Consider the following 19377-nt stretch of genomic DNA (forward strand, 5'->3'; position numbering starts at 1 on the left):
GGCCTGAAGCTTCAAGGGAAGAGAGGCCTGGTGTTCTGCAATTTGTGTTTGGATTTCCAATTTACTCACCATCAGCACCTACCTCCAGGATAGACCACCACCAAGGAAGTCATCTTCGCTACAGGGATGTGCCAGTGTTTAATGATTCCAGCACTGAGATAGATGAACACTTGCGATGCTAATGCGTATGCACCAGGTGCCCACAGATGAGTGGTCCAAATACCTGTGGACAAGCTTGCCGGTCCGGGCCCAGGAGGCTGTCCGATCACTTGGGCCTCAGGACTGCTTGGACTACGGAATTATTAAGGACACTTTGTTGGCCCTTTTTACCATACCACCCGAGAGACATCGCACTAAGTTCCGGACTATGTCTCGCCAGGGTGTCTCGTACGCCGAATTTGGCAGTCAACTCCGACGACACTGTAATCGCTGGCTCGATGGTCGGGCTGCCCACTCCGTTGCTGCCCTCCGGGATGTGATAGTGCTTGAACAGGTGCTGGAGCAGATGGACCCGGAAATCCGAGACTGGGTAGCTGACAGGAAGCCCGACACCCCAGAGCAAGCAGCGCGATTGGCTGACGAATTTACAGCCAACCGACCCAGCTGGAGGCCCAATAGGCCCACCGATCTGAGGAGGTCCCTCAACCATGGATCCAAGCGACCCCCAGACTCACGTACTGGACTAACTCATTACCCCACAGAAGCCCCAACAAGACAAAAGGTTTACCAACAGGGTGGGTGACTTGTCTAACCCACGGCGCTGTTATACGTGTGGGTGCCTTGGACACATGGCCAAAGAGTGTCTACAAAACCGGAGCCCCATGCCTGGAGCCAGTCTACCAGTCAACATATGCCGAGATGAACCAACGAGACCTGAGGAATGCTACTCCCGAGAAACACCAATAGCTGAGGAAGTGGTTTATTCAGTCCACACCCTACGGCAGGCCGGACACCGTACACCAGCTAACCTCCATCCCCACATCCAGACGGTCAAGGTCGGTGATATACAGGCTCAGGGACTTCGAGACTCGGGATCTTCCATCACCCTGGTCAGCCCAGATATTGTTCCCACAGAACATCATTTACCTGGCCGCCAAGTGACCATCACCCTTGCTGGGGGCCAGCGCTCGAACATCCCTCTGGCACGAGTGCAGTTGGACTGGGGAACTGACCAAGGAGAGGTTGAAGTGGGGCTCATGGACGGCCTCCCCACCCCTGTAATTTTGGGAAATGACCTAGGACAAGGACTATCCAGCCAGTTTGTCACCGCCATCACCCACAGCCAAGCCAAACACCATCCTGGTGCAGGTCTTTCTTCCAGCCCATCAGAGGAGAACCCAACTCCTCAATCTTCAGCCTCCTCATCAGAGCCAACAAATGTGAGTACATCAGACCCAACTGTGGCCATTGATTGGGGGGAGATAGATTGTAAGGAGTTCAGGGAAGCTCAACTGTCAGACCCCACCCTAGAGCTTATCCGTAGTGCGGCCGCCCAACCTGGGGGAGGAAATCAGGGGGAGGTATATAGATGGGAAAAAGGCCTCTTACATCGGGAGAAGCCCGCATCCTGCCCAGAAAAACCCTGGACCCGTGTACATCAGCTTGTGGTACCCCAGCAATACCGACCCCAACTATTGCGTTTAGCTCATGATGTTCCTGCGGCTGGGCACATGGGGACCAAAAAGACTCGGGCCCGCCTGCTGCGTAGTTTTTTCTGGCCAAGGGTCACTCAAGAAGTGCAAAAATACAGAGCCTCTTGCCCAGTGTGTCAGCGTATGGGGGGAGCCCCATGCCGTGCCCCACTTCAACTCATGCCCTTGATAGGAGAACCGTTCCAGAGAGTTGCCATTGATATAGTAGGCCCCTTAGCCATCCCCAGCCGCAGTGGAAAAAGATTCATCCTCACCCTGGTAGACTTTGCCACCCGTTACCCAGAAGCCATTGCCTTAACCTCCATAGATGCAGAGCACGTGGCTCAGGCTCTACTGGACATCTTTAGCCGGGTAGAGTTTCCACAGGAAGTATTGACTGACCAGGGGGCACAGTTCCAAAGTGAACTGATTCATACCCTGTGGGAAAAACATGGAGTCCGCCCCATGCGCACAACCCCCTACCATCCTGAAACAAATGGATTGTGTGAGCGCTTCAACAAAACGCTCAAACAGCTCATTAGCCGATATGTGGAGTCCAAGGGGGGAGACTGGGAGAAAAACTTGCAGCAGCTCCTTTTTGCTTACCGGGAGGTGCCGCAGGACTCCACTGGGTTCTCTCCCTTTGAATTGCTGTACGGCCGAAAAGTACGAGGGCCCCTAGAGCTGGTACGAGAGAGTTGGGAGGGCACCTTCCCCACAGAAGAGGTTCCCATACTGGACTATGTTCAAAAGTTTAGGGAAGGGATGAGGCACCTCATGGCGTTAGCCCATGGGAATTTAGAAGTGGCTCAGGAAAGGCAAAAACGATGTTACGACCGCACTGCCCGGCCCTGAGAATTTGCCTGTGGACAGAAGGTCCTAGTACTAGTACCGGTGCGGAAAAACAAGCTGCAAGCCATGTGGGCGGGTCTATTCACCATTACCAAGAAATGTGGCAATACTGACTACACCGTGGCCCTGGATCGAGCAGGTGTTCGTGAGCGTACCTACCACATCAACAGGCTAAAAGCTTATGGGGAACGAGAAGTCACCAATTTAGCAGTTTGCTGTCCAGAGTTAGATGATCCAGAGTTGGACCAGATCTCAGACCTATTAGTGGACTCCAAAAGGGAAATGGGGTAAAAGATGTATCACTAGGGGAGCAGCTTTGTCCATCACAGAAGCGACAGATATCAGACCTACTCGAAACATATGAAACACTGTTCACAAGTCAGCCTGGTAGAACCCCCCTGGTCCAGCATCATGTCAATACAGGGGCAGCCACCCCACTAAGACAACCCGCCTACCGGGTGACCCCTCCTGTGTTGGCAATGATGAAGGCCGAGGTGGATGACATGTTAAATATGGGAGTCATAGTCCCCTCCCATAGCCCATGGGCTGCCAGTGTGGTGTTGTGCCAAAAAAGGACAAGAGTACTCGTTTCTGTGTGGACTATAGACGGCTCAATGAGGTCACAATTACAGATGCTTACCCCATACCCCGGGTGGATGAACTACTAGATAGGTTAGGGGGGTCTCGGTTTATATCTACCCTCGATTTGAGCAAGGGATACTGGCAGATCCCACTCACAAAAGACGCTCAAGAGAAATCGGCCTTCATAACCCCTTTTGGCCTCTTTGAGTTTACCAGCATGCCTTTTGGGATGAAAAACGGCCCAGCCACCTTCCAGAGGATGGTAGACCATTTACTAGAGGGATGTCAGGGGTATGCCCAGGCCTATTTGGATGACATCGCTATCTTCAGTGACACTTGGGAAGAGCATCTTCAGCATGTGTCCCAGGTGCTGCAGAGGGTAGCCAAAGCCCAGCTCACCATCTGACCTGACAAATGCCAAATGGGGATGGCCGAAGTGCTATACCTGGGACATCGGGTGGGAAGTGGGTGCATTCGTCCGAACCTGCAAAAGTAGAAGCCATTATCCAGTGGCCACGCCCGGTCAATCAAAAACAGGTCCGTGCGTTTCTAGGAACCGCAAACTACTATCGAAAGTTTATCCCCAATTACAGTACCATAGCAAAACCGCTCACTGACCTCACAACCAAAAGATATGCCCGTAACCTTATCTGGACCCCAGAATGTGAAACTGTGTTCCTCCAATTGAAAGACCGGCTAGCCCAAAGCCCAGTCTTGACTGCTCCTGACTTCCGTCGCAGATTCATTGTCCAAACAGACGCATCGGACACAGGACTAGGAGCTGTACTTAGCCAAGTGGGGGACAACGGTGAGGAACATCCGATAGCGTACCTCTCCCGGAAGCTGTTGGACCGAGAGAGGGCTTATGCCACTATAGAAAAAGAATGCTCGGCCATAGTCTGGGCCCTAAAAAAATTGCAGCCCTACCTCTATGGCAATGAGTTTACAGTCCTCACTGACCACAATCCATTGAGTTGGCTAAATCGCACTGCCGGGGACAACGGACGCTTGCTCAGGTGGAGTCTGGCATTACAATCTTACAATTTTTCCATCTCCCATAAACAGGGCAAGAACCATGGAAATGCGGATGGGCTTTCCCGACAAGAGGAGAAGGATAATCGGAAGCCTATCATGTCTGGTTAATATTAAGAAGGGGGAGGAATGTGACGACATGGACTCTCATGGGTTAAAATTTCTTAACATTCAGCCAGACTATTGTTCTTATGTGTGCTAAGTCATATTTGCTTAGCTATTGCTCTCCAGACTTTTCCAGTAATCATTGTATTGTAGTTGTGTATTGATAATGTAATTACCTTAGTAGCCATTGTCTAGTTGGTGACTTGCCGACTCCATGTAGATATACTGAGTCTTTCTATGCACATCATTTAAATGAACATTATCCATGCAGCTTGAAATTCATCCAATGGGAGAAGCAATCTTGTCCAACCAATCGATGAGGACGCAATGTATCCTAAGGGAAGGTTATGGCTATAAAAGGGACTTCTTTAAGCCACCAGGGTTGATGAAGGTTGATGGATGCTGATGGAGCCAGTCTAAGCTCTTTGGAGCTGACTAGAGGATCAGGATATCTTATGGCTTCAATCTAGGGACTCCGGTTCCAGTTGGAGACCATATCCACAGCCTAGGGATTTCGACTCCGGCTGCCAGGATTGTAACATCATACAGGACTACCTAAGGAGGACACTCAGGTTGGGACAGTTCAGTCACCTGGAACAGGCTTTGCAGACCTCAGCCAGCTTCCTAAATCTGGCGCTATTCCTTTCTCGGTGGGTGCCCGCCAAAAGCGGGGTGCTGCTGGATTGGAGTGAGCGGCCCTGGAACCTCTGAGGCAAGGACATTCTAAATCCCTGGTGAGCCAGCGGAAGGGTGAGACTTTGTTGCCTGTTACATTTGTGTGTTTTGCTGGTTATGTGTTATGTGCCGTTAATTGTTTGGGGATCCAATAAAGTCTAATTATTGTGGTTCCCTCACCCTGTGTTGTCTGAGTAGTTTAACGCCCACGGTTAAGGAGGCCGGCGTTCAGTTGGGATGAGCCTGAGCCACGCTGTCTTTCTAAAGGCGGCGGGTTTTAGTGGACGAGAGCACCCACTGAGCCCCGTGTCTCCACACTCAATACCATCTCTCCCGGGATCCCCGTCACCAGCAGCGGTGATGCCATCATCACCACGTCACGTGGGTGGCGTCACGAACTCTCTCCCTAAACAAACCATCCCTTTTCACTCACGGGTGAGGAGCGCTGCTCGAGTCCCCGGGTCCGGCCCACCCCTCGAGCCACCGAGCAGCAGCAACAGAAGCCCCGGACCCGAGCATGGCGAGCGCGTCCCCTCCGCCCGCAACACATGCACCGCACCACTGTCAGTTGCGCAGCCGCAGTTCGAACGATGCTCCGGCTTCCAGGTCCTCACTGCACCCACGCACGCAAACACACATAGCAGACACACATAGCAGACACACATAGCAGACACACATAGCAGACACGCATGTATACGCTGAAAACAGACACACACACTGCTGTATACTCAACTGTCCAGGGCTCCGCCACCACTTCTGCTGTTAGCCCTTTACAGCAGTTGAATGTGTGGCACCCCTAGGGGTATTAGCCACAGTAAAACCATCATTAGTTACTCAACACAAGCACTAGAGCAGACACTACACTACCACCTCTGGCCAGAAGGGGGAGCTCAAGAGACTCCCCTAGATATATTCTGATCTGAGGTAAAATTGACAGTTTAGTTTTTCTGTTGGAGCCGGGACGCTCAGAGGAGTAGTTACAGAGAAATTGCTCTGAGGTCCTTAGGAGAGACTGACAATTTCCAGGCCCAAGCCATCGGTCTGAGGAGGAGGAGACAGAGAAGAGGAACATTTTAGGAACTGGGTAGCCATTAATATCTACCACTGAAAAGGCGCAGATACGGACACCGGATCCGTGGCTGCATTAGTTTCACACAATACAGCAACCAGGAAAAGTGAAGGCGATTCAAGCTTCACCAGGGTCAGACACAGCAACATCCAGAGAGTTGAGCGGTATTCCCGGAGGTGGTAAGCAGAGGAAAAGGACTCAAGTTGCCTGTTGAATTAGGAAGGACCCGGGAGGGACAGTTTGGGCCGGCAGCCAGTTCACAAACAGCAGCAGGGCCACACACAGACAGCGCAAAGAAGGAGGCCAAGGACCTGGCAGGGCAGAGTAACTTAGTCCTCCTTATACAGACTCCGGTGACGGGACTTGTTGTTATGCAGTTTTTTGTTGAAGTAAACCGGTTAAACGTCACCTGTGCCTCAGTCTCTCATTTGGGTAGTAGCCACCTATCCAGGATTGGGACCATCGAAGCTGAAAAAACCTATTGCTGATCAAGTAAGTGTCTGCGCCCCTAAAGTCTCCTCACAATACCATTATCTATAACCACCATTGACTTTTACCTCACCTGCCTGGGACCCACAGCCCTACCCGGAAAGGGCTTTCCACCTCAGCTGCACCACATCATCATCGCCGGCCAGCTACTGGCAGCGGTGGCCATAAATAGCCACATTTATTCCGGGTGGCGTCACGAAAAACTCTTATAAACTTTTATTTATCCCCTGTAAATACCCCCCACTGCACTGCGCATCACCTGAGACCACAGCCCGGGTCGAGCCACCCATGACATCCCCTCAAGAAATAGACCCCCGATCCGGTGCTGGGTACCCCGGTCTCCTGGGCGTCACAAACGCTTTGTGGCACCGTAAAGCATTCAATTGCAGTAAAGCCATGACATCAACCTGCAGCGGCCGCTCCGTACACTGGACGCTATCACGGAGGAGTCTGTGTGCTGCAGCTGGAGGCTCCGCGGGCACGGAGGACAGATGAGACACGGCATAAGAGGGGACATCAACCCCCCCTCCAGATCTGTATGGCCCCCCTCCCCCCCGCCAGATCTGTATGCCCCCAGCCCCCACCACCAGAACTGTATGCTCCTAGCCCCCACCACCAGAACTGTATGCCTCCAGCCCCCCCAGCAGATCTCTATGGCCCAGCCCCCCAGCAGATCTCTATGACCCCAGCCCCCCACCAGATCTGTATGCCCCCAGCCCCCCCAGATCTGTATGCCCCCAGCCCCCGCACCAGATCTGTATGCCTCCAGTCCCCCCCCACCAAATCGGTATGCCTCCGGCCCCCCCCACCAGATCTGTATGCCTCCAGCCCCCCACCAGATTTGTATAACTCCAGCCCCCCCACCAGATATGTTTGCCCCTAGCCCCCCCACCAGATCTGTATGCCCCCAGCCCCCCACCAGATCTGTATACCCCCAGCCCCCCACCAGATCTATATGCCCCTAGCCCCCCAAGAACTGTATGCTTCCAGCCCCCCAACCAGATATGTATGTGTACCGACCCGCGGCCTCGGCTGCGGCCGCTGAGCCGCTCAGATCCGTGCTCGCGTTCTACGGGTGGTGGCTCGAGCCTCTCATGGACCTGGGGGTCACGTCGCTCTGCAAGGGGGGTTGGCGCTATGCGCGGGGGATGCGGGTATTTGGTTTTGGGGTGATAGTTCGTGACACCACCCACGGGTTGTGGTGATTGTGGACACCACCACTGCGGAGAAGGTACAGGGACTCCTGGGAGCGGTGTAGTGGCGCAGCTAGGTATTGCCCCCTCCGTTGGTAGGGGGTGTTGGTCCTGGGGCCCGGTTGGCGAGGGCCGGGGTGCAGGGCACAGTGTTGCGGTGCGGTGCGGTGCCTGAGGGCACTGGTGTACTCACTCTGATACAAGACACTGGAGGCGCTGGTAAACCAAACGGGGTGATGAACGGGGCCCGTAGCCAGCTGCAGCTCTTCCAGTTAGGTTGGTAATGTCCGCCTTTCTCCTGCACCTGTATGTGAATCTTGACTCCTGTGCCTGGGCACTGGTAGTCTGCTCCCCGGCGTGTAAGTGTCGTAGGAGCCCGTTTGCCCGCAGACGCTGGCCCTTTGGATCTCTGGCCTCTGGCGGTGTCACCTATCCAGACAGGTTGGGCTGTTGCCTTCAATCGAGACTTAGCTGGGAATGAATCCCTGAGGTCCAAACCGCAATCAGTTGATTTGACTATGGTGGTGGCTTATAGCCTAGTTCGGGGTCTGAGTACCCTGCCTGGTGCTCCAGTATCCAGTTGGCTCCCCGGTTCGGTTGCAGCGGGCCACTACCCTGTCCCGGTCCCTTACGGTTCCACCGGTCGTATTCCCGGTCTCCTGCAGGCGGCCACTACCTAGGCTCCAACCCAGGCCCCACGCAGAACTGTACTCCTCTCACTCCTCTCTCCAAACTTAATCTGCTTGTGTCTCCTGCCTCAGGCCAGCAGACTCTTCGGGGGCGTGTCTGTCTGCCTGACTCCGCCCACCTGGCATGCCTGTCTGACTCTGAGGGAGGCAATCAGGTCTTTGTTGACTGATGGTACCTTACTGGGGTGGGGGTGTATGTGGTGTGTGTAGTGACCTGTGACCCCTGGGGATCCATGGCGTCACATATGCCTCTAGCCCCCCCACCAGATCTGTATGTCCCCAGCCCCCCACCAGATCTGTATGCCCCCAGCCCCCCACCAGATCTTTATGCCCCCCAATCCCCCCACCAGATCTGTATGCCCCCAGCACCCCCCAACCAGATCTGTATGCTGCCACCCCCCCTCCACCATAGCTGTATGCCCCCAGCCCCCCCACCAGATCTGTATGCCCCCAGCCCCCCCCACCAGATCTGTATGCCTCCAGCCCCCCCCCACCAGAACTGTATGCCCCCAGCCCCCCACCAGATCATTATGACCCCAGCCCCCCCACCAGTTCTGTATACCCCCAGTCCCGCCCCACCAGATCTGTATGCCCCCAGCCCCCCCACCAGAACTGTATGCCCCCAGCCCCCCACCAGATCATTATGCCCCCAGTCCCTCCCCACCAGATCTGTATGCCCCCAGCCCCCTTCCACCAAATCTGTATGCCCCCAGCCCCCTTCCACCAAATCTGTATGCCCCCAGCCCCCCCACCAGATCTGTATGCCCCCAGCCCCCCCACCAGATCTGTAGTCCCCCAGTTCCCCACCAAATCTGTATGCCCCCAGCCCCTCCCCACCAAATCTGTATGCCCCCAGCCCCGCCACCAGAACTGTATGCCTCCAGCCCCCCCACAAGATCTGTATGCCCCCAACCCCCTCACTAGATCTGTATGCCACCCAACAGATAAGTATGCCCCCAGCCCACCTCCCACCAGAACTGTATGCCCCCAGCCTCCCCACCAGATTTGTATGCCCCCAGCCCCCCCCAGATCTGCATGCCTCCAGCCGCACCAGCCCTCCACTCACCAGAACTGTATGCCCCCAGCCCCCCTTCCAGATCTGTATGCCATCAGCCCCCCCACCAGATCTGTATGCCCCAAGCCCCGCCACCAGATCTGTATGCCCCCAGCCCCCCCACCAGATCTGTATGCCACCCACCAGAACTGTATGCCCCCAGCCCACCTCCCACCAGAACTGTATGCCCCCAGTCCCCCTCACCAGATCTGTATGCCCCTAGCCCTCCCCACCAGATCTGTATGCCCCCAGCCCCACTCATCACTACTCCTGTCAGCACCACTAAGCATAGACAGATGATCATTTCACTGCACTCCCGATGCGATGCATCGGGCCTATTTGTAGTAATTATATAAAAAGTTGTAGTGTGGTCATCTAATGTCATTAATATTTTATAAAAATTAAGTCCAATAATTGTAGGAACAAGTGCTGTCACCAATAACAAAACATACAGTATAAGGCAAGTCACCAGTCATATTTTGAGAACGTGACAATCCGAACACTAAAGTTTCAGCTTCTCAGTGCACATTTCCAATCTAATGTACAATTGTCCATGTTATAGCTGATATACAGAGGAAACTATGAGCAAAGGCGAGGACAGAAATCTTCACAGTCATGACGCATCTATAAGGGATAAGCAGGTTATCCTGTAAAACACACCCCCCGTACCATATCTACCTAAATGAAGACGAGAACCACGACTTTATTGCAGGAATGGCCACAGTTTTATTTTACCGTATATATGTATACCAAACTTGTGGCCCAACATGCCACTCAATTGTTAAACTTAACCTTATACATATATACCCGTATAACCAGAAACACCGATAGATCCATCCGAGAGGCAAACCATCATTCCTAACCCCCCGGCCGTAACCTCCAAACCGGCCCAGAGGACCACCTCGGCCGTGACCACCCGGCCCGAGGTGAGGGGTAACAACGTTCCATCGTTAATTACCCCTACCCAGAACCTGCGGGACCTCCGCCCACAAGTTCCCATCCACTCCGAAGCCACTCCCCTTGAGCGACTTCGTACCAACAAGCCGACTGTCGGTACTCCCAACCTCTCAGACGGACCTATCACCCCGCCACAGGCCGGCCAAGTGACACCCTTACTTGGCCCGGGCCCCCCACACCCCCAGTGCTTGCTCTAGGCCATCCCTCAAACCCAACATCCATAAATCCAGACCCACATCAGTCAGGTGAACCCCATCTCTCCTTAGATACTGCTCCGTGGACTCCTCCAATTCTCTATGCCGCACCACCACCCCACCATTTCTCGCCACAAACCTGCCAATAGCCCGGTTCAGCTTGCTCCGAGCCCTATTAATACGGTCCACCGACCTCCCAAAACGCCACTGCGTCCGAGCTATAATGTCCGACCAAACGATAACTATGCCCGGGAACGCCCTCCACAAATGTAACAGGTCCAGCTTTATATCCCTTTTCAATTCCCTCGCCGACCTTACTCCCAAATCGTTCCCTCCCACATGCAAAATTAACACATCAGGGACACGATCCATACGGCTATAATAAGCCACCTCAGGGCACACCCTACCCCAGGTCATGCCCCGAATTCCGAGCCACTTTACTCGAGCTTCCGACACCGACACTCCGAGCTGCCGACCGTCACGCCGCACATCCGCCCGTAACGCTCCCCAATACACATAGGAGTGCCCGAGGATCCACACAAGGCATGGACCTATAAAATACAAAGACCACGAATAAAAACAGCAACAGCACAAGAAATTGCCCACAAACCGGCATCTAACACCAACCTTGAATCCCCCACCCCTGACCATCACCTGACCAAGTGAGGCCTAATGTACAAACGGAACCTGGAAGACTCCCACCTCCCAATCCGCCGGATACAATCCTCACTCAAACCCCACCTGGCGGCCTCCGTTGCCGCCCCAATCCGGAAGGAGTGAGACCCGTACTCACGTGGCTCCTCCCCCACCCTTGCTAGAGCCATCTTCAGCACCGCATTGAATTGATACCGCGACAAAGCCAATCCGTCCGTATGTCTAAGAAAAACACCAGGGTAACCGCCGCGCACCTTTAAAAACTCTGACACATGTAACACTGGGCACAACTGGTGCCCCGGTAAAGCGTACAACACTACTAAGCGCCCCCGGCCCCTCTGATCCGTCTTAGAAAAACGAAGCCGACATTCCACTCTATCCTCCCCCAGCATCACATCACCCAACAGCAAACCACCCATCGCTTGCTTAGTCGGGCTGACCAATTCGCCAATACGAAAGGCCCCAAAAAACGCCAGTACAAAAGCTACCGAGAACAACACCCGCTCATAAGGAGACGAACACAACTCCCCTAAACACCCCACCAAACGCACCAACAATGGCAATGACACCGGCCGCCTACAGTCACGCGACTGAGCCCCTTTTCGAAAACCCTTCATCGCCTGTCGCACCAGAAAATCCTTAGTCGCGTCCCGAACCCCTTGCATCTGGAACAAAAAGGCCAACGCCGCCAACTTGCAACCAATCACCGAAACAGACCTGCCTTCCGAAAAATCCCCACTTATTAACATCAGTACCCCCAACACTCGACCCTGGTAACCCGACTCCATGAACTCCCTACTTTCCAACTCTGCCCATTCCAGCCACACCGCCTGATATCGGCACCAAGTAGCCTCAGACACCGATCTCCGAATTCCCTCAAAAGCTACACCGATGCCAGGTCCCACAGCCAGTTCGGGCAAGGTTCCCCCTCCGCGTCCGCTTCCGGCACCAGCTTCCTGAACCTGCAAAACTGAAACCGTGATAGCGCATCAGCCACCTCGTTGCGAATCCCAGGCACATGCCGAGCCACCACGCAAATGTTTAACTCCAAACAACGCAACACTAGATGCCTTAAATACCCCACAACCGGCGGGGATTTTGCCGACAGTGCGTTGATGGAATGCACCACCGCCATGTTGTCACAATGCATGCAAACCCTTCTTCCAGCAAAAACAGGGCCCCACAACTCCACCGCCACAATAATGGGAAACAATTCCAACAGCGCCAAATTCCTCACCAAACCTGCTTCCACCCACCGCCGCGGCCACTTTCCCACACACCAGCGCGTTTGAAAAATTGCTCCAAAACCTGTCGCCCCAGCCGCATCCGTGTACAATTCCAGCTGGCTATTGGACACAGCCTCGCTCATCCAAAGGGTCCGACCGTTGTACCGGTCCAAGAACTCCTCCCACCCCAACAAATCTCCTTTCATCATTTTTGTCACTCTGACAAAGTGATTTGGAGCTTTTACCCCTGCGGTTGCGCTCGCCAGTCTCCTATTAAATATCCGCCCCATCGGCATAATGCGACAAGCGAAATTCAATTTTCCGAGCACTGACTGCAACTCCCGCAACCGCACCTTCTTGGCCTGAGACAAGAACCGCACCGACGCCTTCAAATCCAACAGCTTTCCCTCCGGCAACCGGCATTCCATTGCCAGTGTATCAATTTCGATACCTAAGAAACATAATACCGTCACCGGCCCTTCTGTTTTGTCTTTTGCCAACGGAATACCCAGGCTCCGCGCGATCCGCTCTAACGTAAACAACAACAAGGAGCAAACCGAAGAGCCCGCCGGACCCACGCAAAAGAAGTCATCCAAATAGTGAATCACCGAATGGACTCCTGCCACCTCCTTGACTACCCATTCCACAAACGTACTGAATGCCTCAAAATAAGCACACGAAATGGAACAGCCCATCGGCAGGCAACGATCCACATAGTATTCACCATCCCACATACACCCTAAGAGATGAAAGCTCTCTGGATGCACCGGGAGTAAACGAAAAGCTGCTTCCACATCCGCCTTTGCCATCAGGGCCCCCCGCCCCGCTACCCTTACTAGCTCCAAGGCCCTATCGAACGATACATAACATACCGCCGACAATTCCGGTGATATCCCATCATTCACCGACAATCCCGCCGGATAAGATAAATGATGAATGAGCCGAAATTTGTTCGGCTCCTTCTTAGGTACCACCCCAAGGGGGGAAATCCGTAAATTAGAGAATGGCGGGTCCTGAAATGGGCCCGCCATCCTCCCCAACTCCACCTCCTTCTGCAGCTTTTCCTTCACCACCGCCGGATGTTCTTTTGCGGACCGCAAGTTTCCCGGGCGAAACACCGGCGCCTCAGATTCAAACGGAATCCGAAAGCCCTCTGTAAAACCACGTTCCAACAACTCCGCCGCCCGCACATCCGGGTATCTACTTAAATAGGGAAGCATCGCCTCTACCCTCACTGGCGTCCTCCCTTTTTCCAGACCCCTCCCCCGCCTTTCCTTTGCCTTTCTTGAAGCACCTGGCCAGAGGGTGGGACCCTCCACATCCGGAACACTCGTGTCTGAACCGACAAGAGGCCCCGAACTTACACTGTCCCTCGTTATACTGCCAACAAGCTCCCTTTTTCTGTCCAGCCGAGGACCCGCCACTCGCACCCGGACTCCCGGCACCCCCTCGAAAGGGCTGAGCCGGCGCCGTCATTAACCGCATCCACAAAGAAATATCCTTGTGGCCCCACTGGACTCCCGGCCGCAGAGCCTTCCGCTGCCGGAACTGCTCATCATATCTCAACCACCCCAAACCGCCGTATACTCTATACGCTTCCCCTATCGCGTCCATATATCCAAATAGGGCGGAACAATGCTCCGGCTCCTTTTCCCCGATCACACTGGCTAAGATAGCAAAGGCCTGTAGCCAGTTAGTAAACGTCCTCGGGATCAACCTATACCGCCGTTTTTCCTCATCCTCCTTCTCCTTTTTTGTATCACTAGGTTTCACCTTATCCAAATTAAACTTTTCCAAGGGAAGCAGGGAAAAAATTTCCACATACTCCCCCTTCCAAATCTTTTCCCTCACCTCCTTTTTTAAATGAACCCCTAACTGCCCTTCAAAGCACACATAAATTTCACTCCGTGCCCTATCATCCAAACGCACTACCTCATCCTCCTTTTCTTTTTCCTTTTCCGCCTCCTTACTCGCACCCACGGAAGCCGCCCCACCAGCCTCCTGTCCCGTACCTGCCGCCGAGGTCGTGTCCCCCGCCGCAACATCGCGCACCGGCGCTTCTGTCCGCACCACTTCCGTGGGGCCCACCCACGCCCCCACCGGAGCCCCAGGCCCAGTCCGACTACCCCGTTCCGCAGACAACCCCTGCAACACCCCCAAAAGCTGCCCCCAAAACTCTGGACCCGGTAAACCAGACTGCCCGACCGCACTCGCCCCCAGCGCAACGCGTCCCGCGACGGAACCCCCGCCCTCGCCCGCGCTACCCACAGCATGTAACATTTCTGTTGTCTGCTCACCAGGCTGCCGTTGAGTCGACGCCGGAACAGCCGTGCCACGATCTTCCAGCTGCCGCTCCGTCCGACCTGCCGCTGCTCCTTCTTCCTCGCTGGAGTCCGATGCGCTGCCGAAATCCTCAGGGGGGACCAGCGAGGGGACAGCCCGCACCTGGCGGCCGTCGACCCCCACGGTCACCGCACCCCGCTCGTCCGGGCGACTCCTGCTTGACCTCTTCCTTTTCTCCCGCCGTGGCGCCCTGCCGCCGTCTCTTCCCGCTGTGATCGTGATATCCTGCTGCGCCGCCCCTTCTCCTGTCGTCCTCAGTGGGCTCCCTCCCTGCCGACTGCCGGAAGGCCGTGCCGAGCTTGCTTCTCGCCGGGACCCACCCCCAGCACGCTCCTCGCCGGGGGGGACCGTGACTACCGATCTCCTCTGTGCCTGCGGGCCACCGTACCCCTCCTCCGATCTCCTGACCTCGCCGCTCACATCCGCTCCCGTCCCCCGTCCTGTTGCTCTCCCCTGCGGCCTGCAGGGAGTCTCCTCTGGCAATCCGGCACGCCGAGCGCCACCCCCAGCCGGCACATCACTGGGGGCTGCCATCATCCATGCTCCGGTCTGGTGCTGCGCAGGCCGCGGACCGGAAGTGGGCCTCGCAGAGGCTCCGCCCACCCCCGACCCACGGGATCTCCGTCGCGGATTCCTCCCGGTGGCCGGCTGCTCCCCTAGGTTAGTTGGAGGGCTCCGCCGCTGCTCCGGAGGGTCCCCGCAGGGGCTCCTTGATCTGATTCTCCCCCTCCAGCTGGGGGAGTAGCGCTCCGGCGGTCGCGCCCGCCGAGCACGTAGCCACGGCCCGGGCGCTGGAACAGCAGGCGGCGCCGCTCCAGCCCCACAGACCGCTGCCAGCTGCTGCCTCAGGGCATCCACTCCCACGACCTCGGATGCCCCCCGCACCATCTCCAGGAGTTCAGCAAGGGCAGCCATGGCAGGAAGCAGCAGCAGCACTACGTCCTGGGACACAAAGATCTATCGACGAAAGGGGAGGTAAACAGCACACCCCCCTCTCTTATAACTCTCCCAACACCCCACCCCTTCCTTGCTCCCCCCCAATCCCCTTACAGCTCCCTACTACCAATCCTGTACTCCCACACATCCCCCATCCCATGCAAACCTATTAACCCTTTCCTAACCTTGCACCCTCCCGATCGTCATGGGGTCCATTCACCCCTATGGGGCTCACTGCCCTTCTAGTATCACTTATTATACAGTGTCATTCAATACCCCATATATCCAGAGACATAGACAATATTGTGACATTACTGACACTGTAAATTACTTTTCCAGATAAGATTAGGTTGCCATGGAGACAAGGAATTGCTGTGAACATAATATATCTGGGTTTGTTCATTTGATATGGATCACCACAATGTCATACAAGATCATGGTACTTACAGGGACTGAAGATTGGTCAAAAGATCAAACTGATTGTGAGCTGTGTGGTTCAGAGGATTGAAGGAAATATTCCTGTGAAATAGAAACATAATAAAAGTAAATACCTGCTAAGCACAACTCCCGGTACGGCCACAAAGTCACAGCCAGTCAGGGTAGATGGGAGCATATGTATGTATGTATATACCAGATATGTATATGTATTAATCTAATATATAAAGCTGATAAAGCTGAGCGTGTGTATATATATTATATATATATATATATATATATATATATATATATATATATATATATATATATATATGTGTGTGTGTGTGTGTGTGTGTGTGTGTGTGTGTGTGTGTGTGTGTGTGTGTGTGTGTGTGTGTGTGTGTTTGCTAAAGGAATCCTCACTGTCACATTTACAATCACAAATGTTTGCACAGACACCTCACTTGATTCAGGGAATGTCATAACTATGTTTTGAGGGGAACATTTAATCCCGTGTTTTACAGTTATTCGCCAAAAAACCTGCTTACATTAAAGTCAATAGAGCTGGGAGCTACAGGTCATTAATAGGAGCTCTGATTGGTTTCTATAGGCAACAAAAGACATTCTTAGTATAAGAAGCGTATGTGTGAGATTATATAATATCAGTAGAGATAGACAAACATAGACACACAGAGACAAACAGAGACAAACAGAGACAAACAGAGACAAACAGAGACACACACACAAAGACAGAGACACACAGAGACAGACACACACACAGAAGCACAGAGACAGCCACACACAGACAGAGACACACACACACAAACACACAGACAGACACACAGACAGACATACAGTACACACAGAGACAGAAACACAGAGACACAGAGAGGTAAACACAGAGACAGAGACTGATATAGAGACACAGACAAACACACAGACACATACATAGACATACACACAGACACGCAGAGACTGATACAGAGACGCGCACACACACACACACACACGCAGAGATAGACACACAGAAAACAGACAGATACACACAGAGACACACACACAGACAGAAACACATAGAGACAGAGACACACAGATACACACAGAGACATGCACACACAGTTGCAGAGACACAATGGGGAGATAAGGTATGCACACCAGTGACTATGTAAGGGGAATACATGAAATAGCAGAAACTGCTGTGTGAATACTGACTTGAAAAATCCAATAGCTATATGCAAGAGTGAAAATGTGAAAAATGGAATATGCTTTACTGCCATGAACATATGAATCAAGAGAAATTTAGCTACTGAATTGATCAATGCAATAGAGCCCCAACACTACGCCAAAGTATTTCTCTACGTTGGGGTCCCTAGCTTGTGTGTGTCCTCTCATGCAGTTAAAAAACTTACCGTGTATGGGAAGCTGAGACCCAGGCTATTTATGTGTATGATATGGATTGGCAATAGGTGTGGTTGGGGAAGGTTCACAAACGAAAAAATACTAACAAATAGGAATAACGTTTGGAACACCATTCTAAGTCCGAACTGGGTGCAAAAACCTAAAAAAACATCACTATGGGGAGATAAGGTATGCACACCAGTGACTATGTAAGGGGAATACATGAAATAGCAGAAACTGCTGTGTGAATACTGACTTGAAAAATCCAATAGCTATATGTAAGAGTGAAAATGTGAAAAATGGAATCTGCATTACTGCCATGAACATATGAATCAAGAGAAATTTAGCTACTGAATTGATCAATGCAATAGTAAATAAAACTTACCGTGTATGGGAAGCTGAGACCCAGGCTATTTATGCGTATGATATGGATTGGCAATAGGTGTGGTTGGGGAGGGTTCACAAACGAAAAAATACTGTGCATACCTTATCTCCCCATAGTGATGTTTTTTTAGGTTTTTGCACCCAGTTCGGACTTAGAATGGTGTTCCAAACGTTATTCCTATTTATTAGTTGCAGAGACACAGACACGCAGACAGACAGAGACAGAGACATAGACACAGAGACATAGACACACAGAGACAGATGCACACAGAGACAGATAGAGAAACACATACAGAGACACAGACACACAGAGAAAGACACAGAGACACACAGAGAAATCGGGAGATACACAGAGACAGACACAGACACAAACACAGAGATACACAGAGACATAGACACAGAGAGAGAGAGAGAGAGAGAGAGTGAGACAGACAGTGAGACAGACAGAGAGTGAGACAGATAGAGATAGAGAGGGAGATAGACAGAGAGGGAGACAGACAGAGAGGGAGAGTGAGAGACAGACAGAGAGACACTTAGTTACTATCCCAGGCAATGCCGGGTACTACAGCAAATGTATAGGTGTTACGCTGTACTCTAAGATGTACAATAGCAGTACAGCGCAGTAATGTGGGACAGAGAGGATTCCTGAAACTACCTGAGAAGGTAGTTAGCTGGTAAACCTCTAGGGGGCATTAGAGTGGAGAAAATGTATGAGCAGACAATTCCCTGGCAGAGGTAATACTAGTCAAGCCCACCAGATGGCAGTAGAATCGTCAGAAAGCCGTATCACAACATGAGATCTTGTAAAAACACAGGGCAAAGTCTAAACATAGTCAGAGGGAGGCAAACAGTCAGTAGCCAGGAAATCAGAACTCAGACGCAAGGGAGAATGGGAAGACAAGAACGGAATCAAGGTAAACTGATGAACGAACAATGAGACAGACGAGCAGGGAGCTGGAGGGAGACAGCGGGAGAGATACTGACAAGATGGAAACAGAGAACAGAGGAGGTTAACAACAGGTCAGGTGAACATGGAGGTCAGGAGGGGGCAGGGCAGACAACAGGTCACTCAGGAGCAGAACACAGCAGAGCCAGAAATAACACTGGCGTAGTCCCAGAGAAATAGTGCCCTAATAAAGTAGCCTGACCTCCGGAACGATGCCGGAAGGATTAACCCCTAACGTGACCTGTATCAGAAGTGAAACTAAAAAAAAGGCTCAGCTGCAGCTGAGCCAGGAGTAAATCATGACAATATGTGTATACAAGATATGTATGTGTATATATATATATGTATGTGTATACCAGATATGTATGTAAATGTATGTACATGCATATACAAGATATGTATGAGTATTCACAAAAGTGAGTACACCCCTTATATTTGTGAAAATATTTTATTATATCTTTTCATGGGACAACAATGAAGATATGACACTTTGATACAATGTAAAGTAGCCAATGTACAGCTTGTATAACAATGTAAATTTGGTGTGTCCT

At 52.6% G+C, this 19377-nt stretch overlaps 1 protein-coding gene across 2 annotated transcripts in view; it reads right to left on the minus strand.

The window, feature by feature from the left end:
• Positions 1-19377, minus strand: part of LOC142251311 (relaxin receptor 1-like) — a 1991578-nt gene that overhangs the window by 379883 nt on the left and 1592318 nt on the right. For both annotated transcript variants that reach the window (XM_075323995.1, XM_075323994.1), the window contains one exon: positions 16129-16200. In XM_075323995.1, the coding sequence (XP_075180110.1) occupies positions 16129-16200 (72 nt within the window). The remainder of the gene's footprint in view (positions 1-16128; positions 16201-19377) is intronic.

Source organism: Anomaloglossus baeobatrachus, chromosome 9 (genome assembly GCF_048569485.1).
Source record: "Anomaloglossus baeobatrachus isolate aAnoBae1 chromosome 9, aAnoBae1.hap1, whole genome shotgun sequence".
Taxonomy (NCBI): Eukaryota; Metazoa; Chordata; class Amphibia; order Anura; family Aromobatidae; genus Anomaloglossus; species Anomaloglossus baeobatrachus.